At 42.8% G+C, this 25,871-nt stretch overlaps 1 protein-coding gene across 4 annotated transcripts in view; it reads left to right on the top strand.

The window, feature by feature from the left end:
* The window catches only part of Rgs17 (regulator of G protein signaling 17), a 90,616-nt gene extending 65,557 nt beyond the window's left edge, over nt 1–25,059 (top strand). For 3 of the 4 annotated variants that reach the window (XM_050135830.1, XM_050135832.1, XM_050135833.1), the window contains 3 exons: nt 12,462–12,551; nt 14,508–14,742; nt 17,542–25,059. In XM_050135830.1, coding sequence (XP_049991787.1) covers nt 12,462–12,551; nt 14,508–14,742; nt 17,542–17,730 — 514 coding nt within the window. In that variant the 3' untranslated portion in view covers nt 17,731–25,059. The remainder of the gene's footprint in view (nt 1–12,461; nt 12,552–14,507; nt 14,743–17,541) is intronic. The other variant, XM_050135831.1, reaches the window with a different exon arrangement.
* The last annotated feature ends 812 nt before the right edge of the window (nt 25,060–25,871 follow it).

Below are 25,871 nucleotides of genomic sequence, written 5' to 3'. Positions count from 1 at the left end.
GTTTTTGAACTGAAAGCCAAAGCTCAAATGGTCTGCAAACCTCTCGTGATGGCAGAGGTTGCATTAAAATAACCCAGGCTAGTTTCCCCCCAAGTCACTGGGTGCTACCTCCTCTTCAATGCCTGCCTGCTTTGAGTGGTGTTCACCAAGCAAGAAAGATTAAAAATGCGAACCCAATGGTCATGGGCTACCCTCCCCCTCGTTCACATGACCTGTCTGATGATGATTGATGGCCAGTGTCTCAGTGCTTTCAGGACAGTGATAAAACACTATGGCCAAAAGCAACTTGAGGAGGAACTATCTTTCATCTTAGACTTCTAGGTAAAAGTCCATCAGCGAGAGAAATAAGCACAGAAACTCAAGAAAGGGAGGAATCTGGAGACAGAAGCTGAAGCAGAAACTATGGGGTGGGGCAGGCGGTGCTGCTTCCTGGCTTGCTCCTCATAGTTTGCTCAGCCTGGTTTATTATGGCACCCAAGACTACCAGCCCAGGAGTGACATCTCCCACGGCAAGCTGGACCTTCCCATGTCAATCATCAGGCAGAAAAAACAAATTCACTACAAGTTTGCCAATGGGCCAATCCGACGGGGACATTTTCTCATTCATGGTTTTCTTCTTTCTAAATGGCTGTGACTTGTGTCAAGTTGACATAAAATGAGCCAGCACAGTCAGGTCATGGCTAGGGAGAATAAAGGATCCAAACGCTTCTTGACAGAAGCCATCCTAGGGCTCTTGTTTTCAGTTTCTCTTGGACTCATTCTTAATTAATTAATTAATTGTCATTTGCAATTAAAAGGACTCATGTGATTGAACATTTGGTCACCGGTTAAAGATGCCATTTGGGGAGGCCATATAACCCCCTGCCTTTTTCTTTTTAAGGATAAAAGGTTTGAACCTTTTTTAAAGCCTTACTTTTTGGTAAGGCTTAGCGGGCAGGCATGGGCTACTTGGTGTGCACCTCTGTGGGCTATTGCACACCTGATTCAAGTCTGCATCCCTCTCTGCTTCCTGCCTGCCCTTATGAAGGGGGCAGCCACCACAAGGTCCAATCTCCACAGAAGACGCTTCCCTGCTATGATGAATTAATATCCCCCAAGGCTAGAGGCCAAAATAAGAAACAAAACTATCTTCACCAAAAAAAAAATGATGATGGAAATATGTCTTTTAATTGCATAGGTTGGAAACATGCCTGCTATAGAGGTGAGATTAGATGGCAGGCATTTTAATCTGCAGTGCACTGACTAGAGCCCATTCATATGATACTTGCAAACCTTTCCTTCCCAGATTGGATACGAACCACTGATCAATACAACTTTCCCAGTCTAACTCACGGTCTCGAATGCTACTTGGGGTATTGCTCACCAGATTTGGCCAGTGACACTAGATTTTTTTAGAGGAAAGATTGGTCACAGAATAAATTTAGTAAAGTAACTAGTCCTTTGAAACTAAAACTGTCTTCCAGACACATCCGTTTCCAGAATTCTCAGACCGTGGGATAGATCTCACTAAGCAAGTGTTGAGACCTTCATAAACATGCTTTCGGTTGTCCCTCCCTCCACTTTTAACAAGTACCAAGCCTCTGTAATTCAAAACAGTGCAAAAAGAATGTGCTATTTTATCCCCCGATGCTGTCACCCCTGAGCTCCCTGCCAATGGAAATACTAAGATGCATGCTTCCAAAGCCAAAGGATATTTTTTGCAAAGGAAAACAAAAACCCAAGTCTGCACCATGGTGAAGAAACCTCTCCCTGGAAATACCGAGACTCGCAGCATGCAAGCTGAGTGATCTCATTAGAGCTGCAATGAGCAAGTGTCTCCGGTGTACCTGTCGCCCTCGGAGAGCTGATTCATCTCGCATGAAGAATAACCTGTTCCTCTGAAATGATTTTCTCTACCCAGCACTTATGACAGACTCATCGTGAACATAGCTTATACTGAGGTCCTGGCTTGAGACGCCATCCTACAGTGACATGGGAAAAGTTCTCCAATAGCTCCTATAAGCTATGTGAAGTTTAGCTACCAGGGGATCATAGCTTTCATAGGCGATGGACACAAGCCAAAGAGTGGGCGGAAGGTCTCGGGACCGTCTATGCAGCATCCATTCATTAAATCACAAGGTTACAGTCGATTGATTATCCATTGTTGGTATGGTTTTATCTCATCAACACTCATTCACCAAGTTCACCCTGTCTCCATGGTGACAACGAGCAGAGTCATTAGACAATCCAGGCACCAGTACTTGGTTTGATTACCAGGTTAGCTTTTGAAGGAGCTCAGTATTTTAGCTGCCTCCGATCACATCTAAAACAGACTTAATAGGTTCCTGTCTATCATGAAGGTGTCGGAATAAAACCTAAGCTGACCTGTGTCCACTACAGATATAGTCTCCCTACCTTTTTTTGAAATTTCACTCTCTTTTTTTAAAAAAAAAGTGTTTTTCTGTGGAAGAGATGGCTCCATCTTTGAGAGCACTCCTTGCTCTTGCAAAGGACCCTGCTTCAGCACCCAGCACTCACATGGCAGCTCACCACTATCCAGAACGCCAGGCCCAGGGGATCTGGCGCCCTCTTCTGGCTCCTGTGAGCACTAGGCACACAGTCAGTGTAGTATAAATACGTAGAGAAAACAATCGCATACATAAAATAAAAATGAATGAATCCTTTAAGGATGAATATTTTCTTTTTTAATATTTATTTATTTATTATGCATACAATATTCTGTCTGTGTGTATGCCTGCAGGCCAGAAGAAGGCACCAGACCCCATTACAGATGGTTGTGAGCCACCATGTGGTTGCTGGGAATTGAACTTAGGACCTTTGGAAGAGTAGGCAATGCTCTTAACCTCTGAGCCATCTCTCCAGCCCCAGGATGAATATTTTCTAAGTTTCACATTACACAATTTAGGTTTCCAGTGGAAAGATGCAAAAGGAAGAAATGAAATAGTGGATTAACTTATCATGCAGAGCATATTTAGGAGAGTAAAGGGGTCGCAATGACACAATAATAGCGGAAGAAAGATGGTTAACTTGAGTCAGCTCAGTAAGGAGGGAGCCACCTTGGGAGCTAAGACAGTTCCTCTGTATGTCAGCTAGTTCAGTACAGAACAAAGACTGGGGACAGCACTGTGATTTCTATGACAGGAGGACCCTGAGGTGGGGACAGGAAGAGAGAAGTCTGTGCAGTAGGCAGTGCCATGAGAGGAAAGTAGCGGGAGAGAGATCAGATGGCACAGCCTCAGAGGCTCCCGATGCCCCTCCCCGCCGCCGCCTTACCCTGCAACATGTGCGGGAGAAGTGGCCTTTGTGGAGGTCCTTAGAGCACGGTACTGGGTACCAGAGAGAGCAACATGCAGAGTAGGGCCCACTGAAGGCAGGGAAAAGGGGACAGTGGGTGTGTCGTGGAAAGGCAGGCCCCTCTGAGGACAGCCTCAAATGTTACTCACCATAAAGGAAGCCTAGCATCCTAGACCAATAGACTGGTGAGATGGCTTAGTGGGTAAAGGCACCTGCCACCAAGCTAGAGGCCCCGAGTTCAATCGCCAGGTTGTAGGAGAAGAGAACAAACTATAGGCAAATACAGGAGATGAATGAGTACGTAGTCAAATTTTTTGAAAGATGAAACTGTCAGATGAAAGAGGAGGAAGTTGTTTAGTTCAAAGATAAGATGATGCCTTCCATGGCCTTCTCTGCAGCACCCATGTGTTAGTTGTGGAACAAATTTGAAACCTGTAGGCTTAGTCAATATGAATGGTGACAACCTAGAAACCATTAGGATTCAGTGTCCAGGAGAGGAGAGCCATGATGGCCCCAGTGTGCTCAGAAAGCTCAGGACAGGCCTACAGCGAAACAGCAAAAAAAAAAAAGAGTGGGAGCTGTTCACGTGGCCCAAAGATAAGACCACCTGAGAGAGTTTACAGAGACACACCCACAGAACTTTCTGATCTGGCTGACCAACAATTATTGGTGAATTCTGTGAGAACCAATTTTCTCCCTAAGGTGAGCAAGGAGGAGGAAGTTGAGCGAGAAAATCTGTTAGCACAGTGAAAAAAGTGAACTCTCTTTAAATGTTCAGAGACTCTGTGACCCTTTGGGGCAAAATGGTCAGTGTGAGGGAAATTGGACTTCCATTTCTTTCTTAAAGTAAATTATTCCATGACCAAGACAATTGGAAATTCAATCCCCATTAAAACTCTTCTTTCTTTCTTAGGGCCTACCTAACCTGCTTTCTTTCATGGTTGAGGTCTGGTTAACCTTTGCAAACTGCCTAATATTTTAAGTATTTTTAAGTATCTTTCAAGTATTTTGCCTCTTCTCCTTGTTAGGTAAGACATTGAATTTTGGTGAAAATAAGGTTTACACTATAATTGCCCTGCTGAAATAGTTCTGTGATAAATGCAGTGACGCCCATACTGTCTTCGTCCATTTCTGTTGTTGTGACGTTAGTTTCAATTGTCAACTCAGTGCAGACTAGAATCACTCAGGAGGATGTCTGCAAGGTATTGCTTTAATTACATTAATTGGTATAGGAGGACTACCCACTTTGGGTGGCATCTTTCCCTAGCCTTGGGGTTCTGGACTGAATAAAAAGGAGAAAACTCGCTAAAACACTTGCTTGCATCAATTCCTTGCTCTCCACTCTTGACTGTGGAAGTCATGTGTCTGGGTGCGTCAAGTTTCTTGTGTCTTGAGCTCCCAGCAATGGTGGACAGAGCTTCTTCCTGCCTTAGGTTGCTTTGGTTGGGATAGTTTAACTACAGCCACAGGAAAGGAAACTAAGACAGTCAGTGTGATTTTTAAAAAATGCCATAATTAAAGCAACGTAGGAAGGATTTTTTTTTTTTTTTTTGCTCATAGTTCAAAGTATGGTTCATTATTGCAGGGAAGTCCTGGCAGTAGGAGCTCGGGGTAGCTGGTTCATTGCACCACAGTCAGGAGGCAAAGGGGGAGCAAGGCCGGGGCTCCACTGGTTCTCCCTTTAGTCGCTGAGGATCTGAGCCTAGGGAATAGTGCTGCCTGCCTTTAGGATGGATCTGCTTATGTGAACAAACCTCATCAGGAGAATCTCTCACGAGTGTGGCCAGAGGTTGCCCTAATCCACGCGTTCCCTCACAGGCAACTGCAGAGAGATGTCATCTACGTAATTCTTAATGGTGTCAAATTCATAATCAATATTAATCATCACATATATCTTTGTTTTGATATCAATATATATGAACATACCTCTCACAGATGACAGCATCGGTTGCCAAGTGGAAGGCAAATGTTTACCATTATTTTTTAATAAAACCATATATATTTCATAAAAATATGGAACCATCCCAATTATTCATCCTATAAGTGACAGAACAAGGGTAGCGCCGAGTGTTTCCTTCTGAATAAAAGCTGCCCTGTCACATTCAAAGACAACACAAAAATTCTCAAGATATTTTTTTTTTCCCTTAAAAAAGCTGACTTTCAGGATACAACATGAGAAGACTAGGCAGTCTGGGATTAGGCAGGTCTGGTATGTCTCTTTTATCACATGTAAACATGAAGCTCTTGACAAGTCTCCCAATCGCTCTGAGCTTCAGCTTCTTCTCTAGTAAGATGTGAGTAAGAACATAAACAAATCTGTGTATGCGTACACACACATATGTTCACATGTGTGTGAACCTACACGTATGCTCATGTGCAGAGATAAAGACCAGAGATAAACCTCAGTTGGCATCCCTCAATAACCCTCTGACTTGTCTGTTGAAACACAACTTACCACTGCATGCTCCACAATGAGGCTAGCCTGGCAGTGTTGAAATATGAAGCGGCGGGGCTGCGTCCCCAACACCCCGGCCGCTTGGCTAGCTCATGCCCGAAATAACAACACACAAACTGTATTCATTTAAAGAACTGTTGGCCCATGAACTCTAGCCCTTACAGGCTAATTCTCGCACCTGGACTAACCCATTTCTAATAATGCGTGTAAGCACCCCAAGGTGCGCTTACCAGGAAGATTCTAGCCTACATCCATCTTCATCACGTGTGCCTCAGAGAGCAGAGCTATCGCATCTACCCGGGAGAGCTGAGCATGGCGTCTGTGATCCGGAGAGCAGAGTCTCTCCGGGAGCCGAGCAGAGTCTGACCTCACTTCCTCTTCTGCCCAGAATTCTATTCTGTTTACTCCTCCCATCTATGTTCTAAGCTGAGGCCAAGCAGTTGGTTTATTATAACTTAACCAATGAAATCAACAGATTGATATATGACACTCCCACATCATGGCAGGACATGGAGTCCCCTGACCACTGCCTCCCTAGTACCAGGGTTACAACTCTGTACCACATTTTTATATGGGTGCTGGGGCTGGAAATCAGGTCCTCAGGTTTGTATAGCAAGAGTTTTATATTTTCCAGCACTTGTGTACACCTTTTACTGTACAATCTTCACATGAATAATCCTTAACTAAAGTTATTCTGACCTCATTAATCTCAGTGTACAAGGGATTTTCCGGACATAGTAGGATTTGACCACTGTGTGCTTGCCAATGCTCTCCTTAGCACGTTGCCGGTTGAGGTAGCCAATAACATTTCTGCATTCTCTCTCACTGTGCCTTTGCTCTTGGGTTCTCTGATAACTAGAATCTTCTTGAAGGGTGCACCACACTGGCAGAAAACCCTCAGAGCCCCAGAAATTCCATATAGAGCCCCGACGTTTCCCTGCAGCTTAACATTGTTATTGCCAATCATATGTATCCCCAGTGATGTTCCCCACTTCCATTCCACAGGAAATCCTAGTCATAGAAACTGGGAAGTCCCAGTCAAGCTATGAATGGAGAAATTTTCATGCTCAAGCTTTGAAGTGATGTGGAGAATCTACTCTCACGATGGCTCTTTTAAAGCATATAAAATTTACATATATATATTCATAAATATATATGTGTGTATATATATACATATATATATATATGCTTTCAGCCACCCTTTGTTAGCTAAAACCCTCTCTGAGTATATGTGACTATTTCCCATACCCATACACAATACAGAATGATGATGCTAATAAGAGTATGCCAGTATCATTTTATCTTTGTTGTTTGTTTTCAGAACAGGGTTTCTCCTTGTAGCTGGCTTTCCTGGAACTTGCTCTGGGACTGGGCTAGACTTGAACTTAGAGATCCACCTGCCTTTGCCTCCCAAGTGAATGCTGGGAGTAACTATTGACAGAGGTTTCTGTCCTACCCGGTCCCACAGTTGTTCAGTCTCAAAGAAACACACAGAGATCTACATCAATTATAAACTTGCAGGCCTCTTAACTTAGGCTTCCTCTTAACTAACTCTTACAGCTTAAATTAGTCCATAATTCTTGTCTGTGTTAGTCACATGGCTTGGTACCTTTTATCAGTGAGGAATTCTCATCTTGCTTCCTCAGTGTCTGGGTGATGACTGCAGACTGGCCTTTCTTCTTTCCAGAATTCTTCTGTACTGGTTGCCCCGCCTATACTTCCTGCCTGGCTACTGGCCAATCAGCATTTTATTAAACCAGTACAAGTGACAAATCTTTACAGGGAACAAGACTACTGTCCCACAGTAAGTAATGGTGTGCACCAGCATGCCCAGCAATGCCAGCATCTTTTAAGACAAAAATATTTCAAAACCAAGTGACTTTGGTCCAGGGAGTATTCATTCTGAACAGAGCTCAAGGTGAAAATCTACTCTCCCCTTCCATCTTGGTTAATACATCTACAAAAAAAGAAAAAAAACCCTAAACAACTATTTATCAAAGACCTTTGAATAGCAGAATCATCTAAATGTCTTACACGAAAGAGAATATTTATTTTTCCAAAAAGCGTAATTGCTCTCAGAGAGATTTTTTGGTCTTTCTTCTGACTTAACCTTGTATTTCTAAAGGAAACATAGCCATCTAGTGGAAGCAACTTTAAATAGCATGTGCTCTTACTCCAGATATTTAAACATCAATCATAACAGCAACAAAAAGCTGAATGAAGTCTTATTTCATTACATAATATACGATTGTAAAAAGTAAGACTCTTTGTGATGTGGTATGTTGTGATTGGTTGATCCTCTTGAGACTGGGTCTACAGAGCTTAGGTTGACCTTGAACAAGCTGAGGTTGACCTTCGGCCTCTGATTCTCCAACCTTCCCATCCCTAGTGATGGAACCGCAAGCCTGCACCGCCATGCCTGGTTTTGTGTGGCTCTGGGAATTGAACGTAGGGTTTCATGCACATTACGCAAGCGTTCCACTCATTGGTCGACATCTTCAAGCCCAGCAACTTTGTTTTCTTTAACATTGCATTAAATAGACCAAAATTATACATATGTGGTGCATGACAGTTCCAGACATGAATTTCAAACTGTCTGTTCCCTACATGCCATTGAAAACCAAGCTATATTACAAACATGGCCGTGGAGATGTTCACATCCCCAGTTTAAAACTGAACTCTGCCTGACACTGAAGGCATCCTTGGCCTCTGTCTGACTTCGGTGTGTTTGTGCTTCGTTTGCTATTGTTTCAGTGTGCTGTGTTCTGGGGTGGGTGTGGGTTTGTGTGGAGACTGTAGTGTTGTTTGTGTCTGGTGTGTGTTTGTGTTCTGTGTGCCCGGTGTTGTGGACAAATGCCCTTAGCACTCTGATATGCCCCTCCCACAGATTTTCTCTAAGACCGGGCCACTTCTGTGAGTAACTGAAAAGGTAAAACATCCAGGACAGCTTTTCTAAGAAGAGGCAGTGGTCATGCTGCCAAGCAAAGCTCGCATGAGACAGGAAGTCAGAGGATGTCGGCCCCAGCTTGCTGAGGTTGAGGGCAGTGTGTGAGTCGGCCTGAGCACCTCTGTCCTTGCAAATGAAAAGGTGCTGGTCCCTGATCCCTGATGAGGGTGGTGCCCTTCCGGAGCTTTGCTGTCACTGTGGGCTAAATCTGTGCACTTTACCCATTCCTCACCGCATTTTACATAAATACGTGTGATCATCTGCGATCTGAGCATCACCATGGCTACTGCGAAGGTTTCATGATATTTACCACTTTCTCAAAGCCTTGTTTCTAAGCACTGATTGTTTTCTTACAGCAGCTGACCGCCTTCCAAAATGGAGAGTGCTTTATTTCTTATAAAGGGCGAGGAAAGCCGCCTCCAGCTCCAGGCGTTTCTCCCCGCCCCTCCCACCTCTTTACCCCTCACCCCCTCACCCTCCACCACAATTCACGCTGCTCTGCAATCAATCCACCATCCATACGCAAAGCCCACTTGTCTTGCTCTCTGAAATGTACTAGACGTATTTCCTCCCATCCCGAGGTCACCAGGCCTGAGAATCTCTAGCGAGTCTCCATGATTGCTTTTGCAGCTATAGCCTGGGTTGTTGAGACTCCATGCCCCTGAAGTGCGTAGACTTTGATGGAGAGCCCCACAGGGGAGCACGGTAGGTGCGTCTCCTTCTCTTTGTGTCTTAGATCAGAAGGCAGAAATGTCTATTTCAACTGTTATCAACCTGAAAGTGAAGAAGGAAAAAAAAGCCACATAACTTAAGGAGCGAGCAGTTGACTCTGACTTACAAATCGAGGTGTAGTCCATCATGGCAGGGTAATCAACATATCGGGAGCTTGAAGCAGCTGGCCACATCACATCCGCAGTCAAGAAATAGCAATGAACATGTCTTAATGTCCAACTCCCTTCCCCCATTTTATATAGTCTAGAACCCCCTACAAGATTCTTAGTCCCACCGCCCATCAAGTTGGGTCTCCTTAGGCTAACTAATACAGTCAATATAACCCCCATAGGCATGCCCAGGGGCCCATCTCCCCAGCGATTCTAGAACCTGTCCAATGGGCAGTTAACACACACATCATTCTGAGATCTCACAACTCTTATGTTTAGTGAAGGGGGGTGGTCTTTTTTAACTTTTTCAAACATACAGAATACTGAGAAGGTTAGAGTAGAAATATGAGTCATAATTTATTGCCTTCAAAAACAGTCCCAAGCCCATGAGTCCTTAGGGCAGAGCCAAGGGAAAGGGAGAGACGGTCTCTGGACAGGCAGGCAGCCAGACCAGCAACGATTTCACCCTCGTTTTCTCCATCTCGAGCTCTAGATGACATTTCTTGTGACTAATCTTTCTTTCCTCTGTGTGTGTGTGTGTGCGCGCATGTAGGCAAGTTTGCACTAGAGAGCACACACATGCACAGACTTGAGGAAGGTTAATATCAGAAATCTACTTTCCAACTTATTCTTTGAGGCAGAGTCTCTCGGTCAAGCCCAGAAATCACCCCTTTGGCTAGTGTACCCCGACTATCTCTGAGGATTCTTGTACTAAGTGCCTCTGTTACCACTGCTTAAGTTTGTGTTTTTTTTTTAATCGAAAGCTAAGGCTGTGCCCAGTATTAAATTAAAAAGCGGCACCCGTGGAGAACAGTGAAGCATTTACTGAATGTCTGTCACAACTAGTTTTAGTCCAAATGTGTGTCCATATTTTACCATCTGTAGAAACGAAGGATGTAAACAGAATCCAATATTTCATACTGATGGCTCTAATATGGCGGCATTTGAGATGTTTGTAAACATGGCAGGAACAGACACAAGAGCCAGGATTTATGCTCGGAAGCGTGTGATTCACGCACAGGGACTCCAGATTTGTTGCCTGCGGCGGAGGCCCAGAGGAAAGCAGTTTCCAAGATGTGTTCCACCGAGTGAGCGATGACCTGTGTTTTGTGTGGTACCTTCTCTGGGACACTGCGTGGAAATGAGGAACTTCCGGTCTCAATGAGAGCTTTTGTAAAAGTCACAAAAGGTGCATATTTGATATATGTGGGGGAAATGCCACAGCGTAATGTCGGCGGTGTGTCTCACCCAAACAGCCGCTCAGATTCCAGGAACACCTTCCCTCAAAGAGCAAGCGACGAATCTTAGGACTGCGGTAACGAAGGCCGCAATTTCCTGGGCTACCTTGGACATCAAGCGTATCCCTAGTGCCAACACGCTGGGCTAACTTGAGCGCTGCTGCTTTCTCTCAGCCCCTCGCCCCAGGCTGCACCGAAGCCTCTGTCGCTCTAGTCCTTGGAATGTTGCCAGGATCGGTGCCTCTTGGACGCAGCCAGCGTTCCGGAGTTTTTGGACTCTGCCACTTTTTTTTCAGAGGTTTACATTCTCCCATGACTCTATTTCAGCAAGCTGGCCACTGCCTCCCAGGTTGGGAGTACCTTACTTCTTTATTAAGTTTTATTTATTTATTTTTCGTTGTATTAAAGGGTCCTTCCCGACGCTGATTAGTCTCTTCTCTCCAATGGATGTACTTTTGCCGACTAATTTTCCTATCTAGTCAGACTCAAAGGTAGCTTAGACTCACTGGTAGGAACCTGAACTCTTTTTGGTTGTTTGTTTCTGAGAAAGGGTTTCTCGGTGTAGGTCTGACTGTCCTGGAACTCACCCTATAGACCAGGCTGTCCTCGAACTCACAGAAATCCGCCTGCCTCTTCCTCCTGAGTGCTGGGATTAAAGGCTTATGCCACCACCACCCTGCGGAACCTGAACTCTTTAAATTCTTCTCTACTCTATGTTCTCTCTACCTTTCCCTCCCACAATCTGAGAGTCACGACTCTATTCACGAGACACTGTCTCTCAGTTTCGCTAGCCAGACTTTCTAGGCTGAGAAGAACATCTCATGGGTTACCTCCCCGACCTCACAGGCTTCCTTTCCACCGCGGCCATATTTAGTGGTTAACAATGACTGTACCTAACAGAAGGCCTGGTGCATATAGTAGGCACTCAGTAAAAATGTAGAGTTACAGGCTTCAAGCCATAGCATACAGCTACGCTCTGTTTTTGACCAACTAAGACCACTCTGACCTTTGCTTTCCTTACCTATACAATGGAGATAGTATCCTTTAACATAGAGAGAATGGTGTCACTAAAAGCTAACTTCCATCACTGTTGGTTGTACATGAGTCAATGAGCCAATGGAAGAGATGCTATGGGACCTTTGCTTGCACCTGATGGGTCCCCAAGAAGCCTGTCATCTTCTGGACAGAAATATCCATTTGTTTGTTTAAACTCAGGAACTTGAGTTTCTGTCGAGGAAGGACCACTGAGTCATCACTGGGCAGGTGCTCTAACCAACAGCCCTGGAACCATCCCACCTGCCCTTGGCATCTACGGGACACCTCTCTCTCTCTCTCTCTCTCTCTCTCTCTCTCTCTCTCTCTCTCTCTCTCTCCCCCTTTCTGTCTCTCTGTCTCTCTGTCTGTCTCTCTCTGTCTCTCTCTCTGTCTCTCTCTGTCTCTCTCTCTCTCTCTTTCATTTTCCCCTTAACCCTGGTCTCTATCACAAGGCACCATTAAGCTACAGTTGACCTTAATCAGTGATTCTTCTTGTTCTAATGGAACACACAGGGCTGTCCTAGTCCCCAACCTCTTGTTCTGGGTCACAGTGACTTGGAACCTTTTCTTCCAGCCTCAGCTTCATTCCTATTACCTGTGTTTCATTTCAGCCTCACCGTCAGGAATGAGGAGCGAGGAGACTCTGCGGGGAGACCCTCCCACACCACAAAAATGGAGAACATCCAGGTCCTAGAGGAATGGTGAGTGCGGCAGCTGGGCTGAAGTCCATCCAACCATTCTGTGTGTCGGTGCCACTGTCCCCGCCCCCCCGCCCCCACTCCGTGTGAAGCATCACCCCTGTGGGGCTCAGAAAGGAACGGCAGCTCAGCATTCAGCCTGGAAGATCTTACTGATGATTGCAATTAGTTTTGACCATGCTACAAAGTCAAGCAATGTCTAAGTTTATCTTTCTCTGCTAGTTAAATAACATTTATTGAACTGACTGCAGAAAATGGCTTACTTTTACTTCTCTTGACTGGAAATATTTTTAAATTGTGTCTTCATTTTATAGGAATCTGAACACCACATGCACACATAGGCACATACACACAACTGCACACATGCATAACATATATATACATATATACACATACATGCATACAAACACACATGCACACCCACTCATGGACATTACATACTACACACATGGACATTACTGCACACATACATACACACATATGCACATGCACACATACACACATGCACATCCGCATATACACAGGAACATGATTATACATATGTGCATACACACACCACATATACACGTGCACACAAACACACACACACACACACACACACACACACTGGATTACCAAAATCAACCAGGAAAAACAGCCAGCTAGCCAGTTCCTGGTTTTATAGCCACCACAACAGACTTCAACCGTGTCTTTCCAAAACGAGGAATCGAAACGTGATTTTAGGGGCGACAACCTAATTATAAGTTGGTGGTTCACATCATTGTAAATGCCTCCTCTTTTGCCTTTCATGGAAGTTCAATATGAATTTCGCTGTGACGTTAGACAGCTGTACATTTAATTTTCATTGAGAGTGAGTGTGGGCACGTGTAGGTTCGTGTTTTATGGATGTGTATGTGCACATGTGTGCGGGTGTGCTCTCCCGTGAAAAGGGAGCACCAAGTGACCTCCTTTATCATACCATGCACGCCCACCTTCTTAAAGCAGGGTCTCTCACTGACCCTGGAGCTCAAAGTTTTGCTAGACTTACGTGCTTGTGAGTGCCTGGCACCTGGCTATCTCCATCCCCTACCCCAAGCACAAGGGGTATGAAACACTACCCCTTACCTGTCTGAAGCACATCCCCTTACCTGGATTTTACATGGGGGCTGGGGATTCAAACTCGGGTTTACCCACTGAAGCATTCCCCAGCCCCAAATTTAATATTGTAGGTAAATGGAAAGCTTCAGATATTATGGGACAGCTGCAAGTCTATTTAAGAGACCTGGCTATATATTAAAAACTAATAATAAAATAATAATACCCCTCCTAACCAAATATATTTTGAACCAAAAGCTAAGATTCTGGATCATTAAAAAAAAAAAACTCCAAGCTTTGTGCTTCTCCTTCTTTGGTGTGAGGGCGAATTGGTCGGTGACTAGTGGTTTTGGCAATGGTGATCTGTATTATATATAGTTATCCAGAAAATCCCTCACGCTGTTCTTAGTCCTCTGCTTTCCAAGGAATATTTTGAGCATTGGGGATAAAGTGCACAAAACATATTCTTATTTCAGATTGTGTAAATAATAAGCCGTGGGTACCAGAGGTGAAAAGTCAACTCTTTCTCTGTTATGGTTAAACCAATGCAAACAAGATAGAGAGAAAACCTCCCGTTCATTTACAAGAAAAAGCTAAGAAACATCACCACTTGCAGGATTCTTTAAAACAGCCATGGTCATGTGGTATCTACCTCCTTACTGCTCTGAACCTCAGCTCCCGTGGCTGTCTTTGCACCCAGGGGTCATTTGCCAAGGCTCAGGACTGATTCAGTCCCTCAGATTGCTCGCTAGATCAAGCCAGGCGCAATAGCGAAACACGACCACTAGAGGGCAGCACGTGACTAGGACTTGAAAACCACCCGCCCTTCCTCGGCTGGCACCACAGGTGGAAGCTGCTTCTGATGGCTTCATTCTGTCTCCGCAGCCAAAACCCCACTGCAGACGAGGTCAAGTCCTGGTCTCAAAATTTTGACAAGATGATGAAGGCTCCTGCAGGAAGAAACCTTTTCCGAGAGTTCCTCCGAACAGAATACAGCGAGGAGAACCTCCTCTTCTGGCTAGCCTGCGAAGACTTAAAGAAAGAGCAGAACAAAAAAGTCGTTGAAGAGAAGGCCAGGATTATATACGAAGACTACATCTCTATACTGTCGCCGAAGGAGGTAAGAGCCGGGAGAACGCTGAGGTGGGCTTTCTGAGACCAGGGTGAGCCTCTCTGGGTAGGTTAGTGAGCTGCCATTCAGTGGCCCCCGGACATGGGAGGTCAGGTCTCCCAGTGGGTGGTGTTCATTTATCTCTAGCCAAATGGTGTGTGACAGGGGCTTGCTTTCCAGAACTAATGCCGTGCAGAAAGAAGCAAGGAGCTGTGTTTTAACGTGGGTAGTGCATTCCAAAGAATGACGCTCGGGCCGTATGCCCGCCTGAGAGTATTCCTGGGACGGTTGTCTAAAAAGCCAGTCATTGCAGCCTATACCTAAGCGTGTGCACGTGCGTGTGTGCGTGCTTGTGTGTGTGTGTGTGTGTGTACACGCCTATCAGCGCACATGCATTAGGAACCATCCTCAATTGCCCTTCCTTTTTATTCATCAAGGTGGGTTTTTTCAATCAAACCCAGAGCTCCCCGCTCCAGCCTTCACGCTCTGGGGATTTCCTGCCTCCTCCGAGGCTCTCAAGGGACTGTCTCATCCACGGGGCGTCCCTGTGCGTTTCTGGGAATGGAACCAAACTCTGGGCTTTATGCCTGCAAGGCAAGTGCTTTAACTACAAAGCCAGCCCCACCTCACACCCCACCAAGGGCTGTATAGTCTGGACTTAAGGAAGCAGAGCCCAGGATCCCTTGCTTTTACTCAGCTGTTCACATAATATACTAGTCTGAAAACATTGGCGACTAGATGGCGCTCAAAACAAACAAAAAATAAACAGAAACAAATAAAACCCCATGGCATCCTTGTTGATTCTGAGGCTGGACCTTTCTCCCCAGCCCCGCCCTCCTGTCTTTACCGCTAACTCTTGGACAGAAATGGAAAATAGAAACTGTTTTCCTTCCTTACACTTTATCAGAAGTGCCAGCCTGTTTCTCCCATTACCTGGATGAACCTCTAAAGGATACTTCTGGCAAGCATATTAAAACTTGAAGTTAATTTGCTCTTGAGGAATGTTGCCATCAAGGGGTGACCATAATGTGATGACCAGCCCCCCTGGAGCCTGAGTATCAGAGCTCTAGATGTCTGCCAACCCCCAGAAAACACGGTGGCTTCTAGAATGCCTTCCCCTTACCTCGCTGCCCTGTCTCTTGCCTTTTCCGTCTGTGACGCTTAACCTACACATTTAAATTCCAGACCTGTTTCAGCCTCTTGCACGTTACTTGGCTGAAGTCCCCTAGAACCAAAGTGTAGGCATTGGTGCCTTGTCCAACCTCTCAGTAGGACGGCATCCTCTCTACCCTTCCTCCTCCTCTGAGACATGTAAAATATCTTTGGATTGGGAATGTGACTCAACTGCGTCACTTCTAATGAAGTCCTCCTAAATAACCCCGATTTTTGTTATTGAAATGTCACCCGTATTCCACAATACTCCAGCAAATATTTCCTCTACAAGTCGACCAACCCCCTGTCCCAGTCTGCTTCTCTATTGCTGTGATAAAACAATTCGTGGGAGGAAGGGGTAAATATTTCATTTCCCAAAAGGCCAATGAAAAGACACAATGGTTGCAGGGTCCAGATGCTGCTCTGCACAGTGATTACTACAATATTTCGTTGCTGTTAATATTCAAAAAGATAATAAGTTAGATTCTGTTTGTCTTACGATAACTAACGTGACACCAGCTCCCGAGAAGTCGTTGTTGCTCTAGAATCACTATACCGTTAAGAGGCAGACGAACCTCTCTTCTCAGCCACAGATCTTTAGTTCCCCCCCCCCCCGCCCTGCTGAAAAGAAAAGTTCTGTCAAACTTAAAGGTAAGAGCACCATGACAAAACTGGGGGGATGGGGAGGGTGTTGTCTGGCAGGATGTCACCTGACAGTGACATTTCAGGATAAGATGAGCCAGTTTGAATTCCAATGCCAATATTTTTATTCAGTAGAAAGAAGATCTTTAGGGAAGATAAAAGCCTCAGATAAAAGCTCTAACGATTTTATTACTGTGTTGGTGGTGGTGACTTTATATAACATTTAAAAAGCAAAAAAAGAAAGAGCTCATTTACAAAGCATGTTTTTAAAAAGAGAATTCCCAGCCAAAAAGAATGTGCCGTCCAACTAAGAGGTGGATACGTTTTTCTATGCCTAAGTTGGTTAGGTCAACCTGAGGAAACTGAATACTGATCTCTGCTTCCTGAGAAACCTAGCAAGCTGCCCTTTGGCTTCTCCACCAACCTGGGTTCAGGAACACGATGAGATCTGCGTAGCTTCATTCTGAGATCCCTGCAGACAACACACAGTCTTGTCTGTGGAGGAGAAAAGCAGCCAGAACCAAGATGGCTTTTATAACATGCTTATGTCAAAGCGTTTCAGTATAAACACAAAAGACTGTGTATACTAAGAGACTACAGGCCTCTGGTCATAGTCGAAAGCAACACTCTGCCTTCTACGATGTGTGTGTTGAGTGTGGTTGGAGAACTCTCTTCTGCCCTCAGATGTGTCCCTAGCTGTCAACAGATTCACCGCAGCACTGCAGGGATGGAGGGTGTGAACAATATTCTGATTATTCTCTGCTACACAATATTACATGGAGGAGACAAACACAAAGATGCCAAGATAGCTGTCAACCAATTTCTTTCTCTTCTTCTTCTCCTTCCTTTTTCCTGTTGTTTAATTTATCATTAGAAGGGGGGGAAATCACAAATCACTATTTGGTCTTTGAAAGGACAATAATTGAGGTTATGGGTGTCCGACTTAATCGATGAAGTTTCTCTGAGCAGTCGTTTGCAAACCACACGGACGTACCTGGTCTTGTTCCATTTCAGGTCAGCCTGGATTCTCGAGTTAGGGAGGTGATCAACAGGAACCTGCTGGACCCCAGCCCTCACATGTACGAAGATGCCCAGCTGCAAATCTACACCCTGATGCACAGGGATTCTTTCCCACGATTCTTGAACTCGCAAATCTATAAAACTTTTGTTGAAAGTACTGCCACCTCTTCTTCTGAATCTTAATTTTCGTGTGAAAGGCCAAAAAAAAATAATCATTTAAGAGGGCTGGGATGGGAAATATAAGTAGTTAAATGACATCAGAAACTGAGTTCCTGGAGAACTCCAGGTTGGCACCCTCGGGATGCTGGCAAGAGAGAACCGTGAAGGTCTTTGTCTCCGTTGTTATCAAGGTTACCCATGATTCTGTTTGGAGAAAAGCCTATATAAGACAATGAATTGCCAAATTAAGTCTGTTTGATTCAACACTTGTTCTACTTGCAAGCAAACCGTGTTCCTAGTCCTCTGAACAGTCCCCTAGTGCATCTCCAGAGGCCGCATGTGCAAAGTACAGCAGCTTTGTTTGCCACTTAGTTGTACTATTTAATCTGTAGTGTACCTTATATATGTATTTCAGGACTTTTGTGCAATATGGTCTCTTAGAAACAATTGCCAACAAATTGGCTGTGGTTTGCATTTTTAAAAAGCATAATCTGATACAAAAAACTATTTTAAACATGTAACTGTGATATTTAACCATGTTACATACTATGTTTAGTACATGGACTTTGAAGCCAATTTTTCTGTACATGGAAAAAAAAAAGTAGCTGTATATTTCTGCCTGTTGACGGATCTGGTTCACTGCCCAAACTCTGGCATGTTCATTACAGAAGAATTTGCTATGTTTAAAAGAAAAGAAAACAGCAACAAAAAAAAAAAACTAACAGTGATAAGAAAATTTTACAAAGCACAAAACAATCTGAAGATATCTTATCTCGCTGAAAAGGTCCAAGACTGATACTGTTTTTAGGTTTAAAAGAAGAAATGCGTCTATGTATATATCAAATGTCCAATACTGTAATTTATTTATTAAAGAATGGCTCTCCAGTTCTAAAACAGTTGTGTAAAGTTATGTATGTCAGCAAGAAAACAAGAGGATGCTTGATATTCCAGTTTGGGGTTATGAAGGAACAGATTCAGTAGGGAGCGCCTACAGGCAGCACTGTGAAAGGCATCTTGAGGAACTGCGGCTGGCGTGTTTGCCTGGGACATCTAATCCAGTCAAAAGCTTTAGTTTTTCCTAAGCAACATTTCACAAGGGGTTATGAAGATGAAAACTTTGGATGTCAGACCTTAACTGTTTTCATGTAGTATCTCAAGAAAGACTTAGTTTAACATTGTTCAAAACAAACTATTGACCCTCGCCCACAATTAGAAGGCAGTACAGTGCTCAAATCCTTTAGCTGCCAATATTATTTTTTGTAATTCCATCGGCTCTTTACATGAAATACTCACCTGACCTTGGCATGCATCTCTGACCTCCAGATCAGTGTCATATTGTGCACAAATCCAAAGTTACAATCAATGTCATGTTTATATCAAGGTCTTATCTTTCAATATCACTATCCCCTGGAGACTATTTTTTTAATCTCAAACTCAATGAATATAATGTTGAGTAATCTAAAAAATGGAAGATTTAAAAAGATTTATATACACTGAGAATACTGGCCTTATATTAAGGATGATATTAAAATTATAGGTATTATTTGTCATTTTTTTAACTACCTCTCATTTTTTTAATTTATTAAACATATTTTTTAAAAAGAAAAGTTTGGAGTTTTCTCTTTAAATTTATTTTACTTGAAAGGTTGGCATCATGTTTCTTTTTTTTTCCATAAATTTAAAGCATTTCAAGACTTGTTTTTTAAATGAGTATGATTTTCTAACTTATATAGAATTCAGGAGCTATGATTAAAAGGGCTATTACCTCTTCCCTATGCAAATATTTTAACTGTTGCAGTGTTTGACAAAATGGGATTTTAAAAACAATTGCAGAGTAGAAAACGAAAGGTTCTGTTTACACTGGCGTCGCTGACGATCCTACCATGTTCAGCACTTTTAAATACATTATTTATGAAAACATAGTTAAGATGCAGATAGAAAATATTTATAACAGTCATCTTTTAACAAATGCCTGTGGTTTTTTTTCTGAAAGTGTTAGTGTGCTTAAGATGTGCTTTATCCATGTCTCCTAGATATTTGCTATTCGCGTAGCTTCAGTAATACGTTGAGAAAAAAAGATAGGTGTGAAGATGTTTACAAAAAAATCCTATTTTTTTCCTAAAGAGTCAAGAAAGCTCAAGACGAGCATCGTTGCTTCTACTGTGAAGTCCCATCATTCTAAACCATTTAACCGTCTTCTTGATTAGAGTTTATTACGCTACTGTGATGTGTACACTTATATAGTATGGCATCATACGTGTTTCTGTGTTTGAGGCACAATGAATTGGTGTGCGTACCAGGAGATGTGTAATATACTATGACATCTGCATGCAAAGTTGTTTTTGATGTAGACTTTATATTCCTGCTGTTGCTGTGGATGCTGGTGTGACTTACTATCATGGGTTATCTTGACAAGATGCTCTGGACTAGTCTGCTTGACAGTGCATCCAATATCAAATGTAAACGTTAAGAAGGCCTTCATAAGGAGTCCTCATTTCTAACCTGGGCATTTGCTACATTTGCATTTCAAAGTTGCTGTGTCTTTTTGGAACCCGGGTTAAGAAGTTTCGTTGAGAAGGTTCTAGAGCACATTTGCACAACCCGTGTCATGAGCCATGCCGTGTGCAGTTTTGTGCTAAATTCCTGTTTCAGAGGGAGGGTGTTTTATTTCACTTCTGAATGTTTCAGGCTTTAAAGGATGCGTCTGTGGCTTTTAAGGTACTAGGTATGATGTCATCTGTTTAAATCACAGAAATATAACAAACAAACAAAAGCCCTCCTCTGGTGCCCCTGCCACCGTTTCAGGAGCACACCTGCTTTATTCAAGCTTGATTTCATTCCTCGTGAGTACACAGCTCCCCGGGGAAATGCGCGCACTTTAAAATGAAGCACCTTGTGTTTGAGATTGCCAAGATGACGTCGTCTGTTGTTAGAATCTGCTAGTGCACACAGAAGAAATCAATGCACTTTCTGTAGTACCTATCTGCCGGCATGTCTGCTATGGAGAGAGACGTAGATGCTGTAGATGCTGTATAGAGAGGTGCCTTGAAGACAGAGGTCCTCAGAGGTGGACCTTCCACACAGACATGCTAACACTGGATGGATGACTCTTCTCTTTCTGGCTTATCATGATGTTATCTAAGGTTATCACAATTGTTCTGACAGTATGACAAGGCACACGTGGATATAAGCAAAACAGGACTTTGATATTGAAAATATTAAACGCAAAAGTCAAAATTCTAATATGGTCCTTAAAAAAAACTCGTATAATGTTTATATGTGAGCAGTTCTAACAGTGATGATAGCCAGAATGTTTATTAGTGCTTTTCAATGCCTCCTAGTATGAAGTGTGTGCTATATTTATTTGCTAGTTCAGTGTGAAAGGAGTAGATAAAGGCTTATTTGTTGAAAACAATACATGTCCTCCCCTATTGTGCTGATTTGAAATAATACTTGAATCTTAAGTCTATTCTTTTTTTCTGTAATTCTTTAATTTTCTTGGAAAAATAGCATGGTGATTGTGGGAACTACACTCACAACAAATAAAAACCATCAGGTGCTTTGGTGAAGATTTTTAAATGGGAGGAATTTAAGATAAACCATAGGGAAAGAATTTTTTGAAAAACCACCAATTTGTTTTTAAACAGCTAGAAGATATAACCAGAACCTGACATAACATGAATTTTGAATATGTTAAGCTTTATATATTAGCATATTATTTTGAAATCGGAAAGAATGTCAAAGATTGGCTTGCCTATCTATTTAGATTGCTGGTTAATGGCCAACCACCAAAGTATGTTTTTCAAGTATTTTGAGTCTTGTTTTTCTATTTTTAAATTTCTGGTCACTATACTACGCCATCCTTAGAAAGAAGTGTAACACATGTAACAATTTTAGTAATTCTTCACTTGCCACAACTGCAAACATTTCCACTAAAACATCCCAAACCTCCCTCTAGATTATCCTATTATTGCAACACACAGTGCATGGAAAAAGTATTAGTTCCCAACAACAAACTTTGGTTTCTGCCTAGGTTTAAAAAAAAATATTACTCTTACAGATAGAAACCGTCCTGAACAGCCATAAGTGACAGGCTTCCCCACCAGTTTAAGTGAACATTCCAGACCATCATCCCAGTTCGAACGCTGAGGAATAGGGTGTTGCCTCCATTGGGCCAATGGGACCAGAGACTTGTTGGGTTCTTGTGATAGCAGCTTCGAGTTGGGGAAAGCCGTTATCGCGAGCACTGATAGTGATAACCAAAGGCTATGTTTCAATGTCATGTGTACAACCTGAAATTCAATTCCTCCGCATGTCTTTGTACTAAATGTTTCCCGCTGCAAATGTTCCTGCGGATTTAGCCCTTTATTGCAGCATTTCAGGTTTTAAGTGGCTAGAGATGCGTGGTTTTGTGTGATAATCACTCAGGTTTGGGCACAGTTCCTTCTGAAATGACTAAGCTGATTTCAAGTGGCATTTATATCCAGAGATGGTAGAAAAGCCGTTATCCTGACTGAATCTGTCTCTTCATCTGAGGGTGAAGAAAATTAATTATGGGGTTGCCATGGGAGCAATGATGTTGCATATGATAACTGATCAGAGTTCTTCAGGCCAGTAGTAATCACATTTTTTTTTTAGGAAGGTATGTAGTCAATGTCATTTTAACATACTTTTCCCTAAATGTTTCCTTTAAGTTTTTACGATAGCGTACACAAAAAGGTTTCATTTATGACATTTTCATAGAGATGTTTGTTACATCTTGTTCTCATTTATTACCCACCGACTCTCCCTGTGCCCTCTACTTCCTTTGCTTACTTGAAACACACTTGAAAAATATACAAATGAATATGAACATGCACACACACACACACGTGTGCACACACATGCCTGCATGCACATATACCCACACATACACAAAGGTGGAAACATAGGAAGCAAAATGAATATTCCCAATGGTAGTAATAATATAAAATCAAGTTAGTTAGCAATATTCCGACTATGTCAATGAGTGATAGAGATAATGTTTTGTAAAGCACCATTACAAAAATATTTCTTAATATCAGCGTGATTTCGTCAATTCTATCATGCATCTGTGAGTAGAAAACATTAATGAAAGTGGCTACGTAGTCATGAAGTTTTTCATCAGATTTTAGACTATTCTCAGCGTTATAGAAAGATGAATGAAAGTGGCTATGGGTTCATGAAGACTCTCATCAGAGTTTACAATATTCTCAGCATTATAGAGAATTCACAAAGGTAGTACAGAAGGGCCTGGTGTCCTACCCCCTTGGGAAGCCATCAGTCACAACTAAAAGAGTAATGTCGGCTCACTGAGTCTGAACTCCACTCCCATATCCAGTTGCTTCACCTAATGTCTTCTCTCTGCCCCTCCCTCCGGTAACCACTCTGTTACCTCTCCTCCTGTCCTTTCCGCTGTGACTTTCTAGAAATGCTCTTGTATTTTGCAGAACCGTGACAGTGTCTGTGTGCAGAGCATCACTCTGCTGGGCTCTGTCTACTTTCCTTGTATTTAGAAGGAGCGTTTGGTTTCTGGAAGGAATCACCGTGTTATTCTCTTCTTGTTATTGTAAAGATTTATTTGGGCTTTATGTGTATAAGTATTTTGTCTGCATGTGTGTGTGAGAGAGACATGCAGCAGAGGCCAGTAGCGTCCCCAGGAACTGGAGCTACATATGGTTTTGAGTCCCTAGGTGTGTGCTGGGAACAGAATCAGGGTCCTCTGCAAGAGCAGCAAGTGCTCTTAACTGCTGAGGCACCCGTCCAGCACTGAATAGTGCCAAGTTTATTACATGATATCAAAGGCACATGCCAGCAGGCTAACTGCCCTTGGTTTGGGCTCCTCTTGTTGTTACCACTCTCCTATCACCTGACTAAAGCATCCTGTGAAAGGGTAGTCTCTCTGCTGGCAAGCAGCACTCGTGCAAAGAGGCTGTCTTAGAGGCAAACGGACTCTGCCTTTACACTGAGCAAGGAAAACAAACAATTCTGTCAGACTTCTTAGCACTAATGCTAGGTTTCATTAAAGGATCACTAACAAAGACTATCAAGAAAGTGCAATGAATTAGGAAGCGGAATGGGTCAAATTCCAAACCAGTGTTAGCTTGAATAGTCACTTTGTGAAAGTGCAACCGAGCCCCCTCTCCCCGACACACCCTGCGAACTTACTTAGATTCTGTGCATATGCTGGATTTAAAGGCTTTAGTCTCATTCATTGTAGCAAGAGGTTATTTATGACTCGTGTTTAATGCTTTCCCCTATACTACCCACTGAGCCATGTCTACAGCGCTGAAGTGGTGTGGAAGACTTGAGGTTGTCCCTCTAGCTTTAGCCTGTGTGTCACAGTGTTTCCTGTGTATGGTTTTTAAGAGTTTGCAAAATACTAAGAAGGGTTTTAATAAATTTTATTCTGTGAAATTTATCATTTTGAACATGTACAGCTTCTCACTTCCATGCTCATTCTATTTAGTAATCTAGTTCCAGATTTTGTATCCCACCAATGTATTTATTAGGGAACCACACACAGTTTCTGACGACATGAGTACAAGAGTAACCATGCTTGGCTACTTCACAAAACCAAAATAACTGTGGGTACTCATAACCGAAGAGATAATCCAGATTCTCTTTCCTGTAGTTTGTGTTTCTGGGGTTTTATTCCATTGAGTAGATTTTCTCATTTACCCGTGTACAGTAATAGACTCCCTGGAAGTGCTACAGTTTTTGCCGTGTGGTAGATTTGAGCATGACGATACTGTAAGAAACTCAGAAGTCTCTAAGTGTATCTGAGTTTTTAAAGTAAATCAAATAACAAGTGTTTTCATTTAACTATATTGTGGAGATTTATGGATATTATTGTAAAATGCATATGCATTATACCGATTTTCTTAAACTGTTTTGAATTAATAAAGAATTCTCCCATGTAAACCTGTAGACAAGTTGTTTGCTCATTGGTGTACGGCTATCTGAGTAGAATGACTGTGGATTCTTCATGCCGTGATGGAACCTTAGATTAGCCTTAAATGAACTGACATCTTGGAGGGTGCAGTGGAGAATTTCTGATGCTAAATTCAAAGTACCCTCACCACGATTTCTAAGGCAGAAAAAAAAATAACTTCAAAATTGAGTTTGGAGTTTGAAAGAACTTTTCCTAATAGAAAACCACATGATAATACTTTTCTGTACTCAGGTCAGAATCAAAACAAAACGGGCTCTCAGCCTCCATTTTACAGCTAAACATTTACAGGGTGTCGCTTGAATACACAAGGATGAGGGAAAGTTGAGGTACTGGAATTGCTTGCAGTTATTTGAAGGGACACTATTTCTTCTCTTCAGTACCTTTGTGTTTGATGATAAGGATTGATTAGATATAATGCAAAATTCGTTTTTTTAATTTTGTAATTAATAGTTTTGTTTTCACCTTGAGTACCCTTTCTTTACCATTTTATTTTACAATGAGGATAGCTCGTTCAGCAATGAACCATTAAAAAATAAAAACAACAACAACTAGTAATCCTGTAGACTGAGCTTCAATCCCTGCTTCCCTGCTTTCCCAAGACTGGCTTGGCTGTATTTACCCACTTCCGGTACCCACTTCTCCCGTGGGCTGTGGTTAAGTCTTTTGAAGTTGCAAATGCTTCAGTTAGCAGTTAGGATGGGATGGATACTAGAAGCAGGCCTTTGATTTTTTCTTTGCAGGGCTGGAGACTGAGCCTTGAGCAAGCTAAGGGAGTACTCCCCCTGTGAGGAACAACTCCAGAACAAAAGAAGGAAGGTTTATGAAGGCTTTGTTGCGTTGTATTTTGTTACTTTTAACATGCATTTGCAGGAGGGGGAGAGTGGACCAAAAGCAAGAGAGGGAAAGAGCAATAGAGAGCTGGACTGAATGGACAGGAATGTGAGACAGGAAACCGCGAGAAAGCTGGTAAATGACGTGATGGGGACGATAGGAAAACAGAAACGTTCTGTAGCGTCACTAGGAAGTCGTAGTAAGTTACACCTGTCTTGAGAACTAATCTAACTCATTTGTCAGAAAATGAGAGTAGGCAAAAGAAGTGGGGAAAACACTGATGACCATTTTAAAAGTCACTCTTAGAGATTGGGAACAGATGACCTCCGTGGCTGTACCTCTGCGTCTGCAGGGTACTTGA

The sequence above is a fragment of the Alexandromys fortis genome, unplaced genomic scaffold, assembly GCF_014885135.2.
Source record: "Alexandromys fortis isolate MF-2015 unplaced genomic scaffold, M_Fortis_MF-2015_v1.1 scaffold_23, whole genome shotgun sequence".
NCBI classification, from domain to species: Eukaryota; Metazoa; Chordata; class Mammalia; order Rodentia; family Cricetidae; genus Alexandromys; species Alexandromys fortis.
Note: the sequence above shows the minus strand (reverse complement) of the source record. Positions and strands in the feature narration are given on the sequence as shown.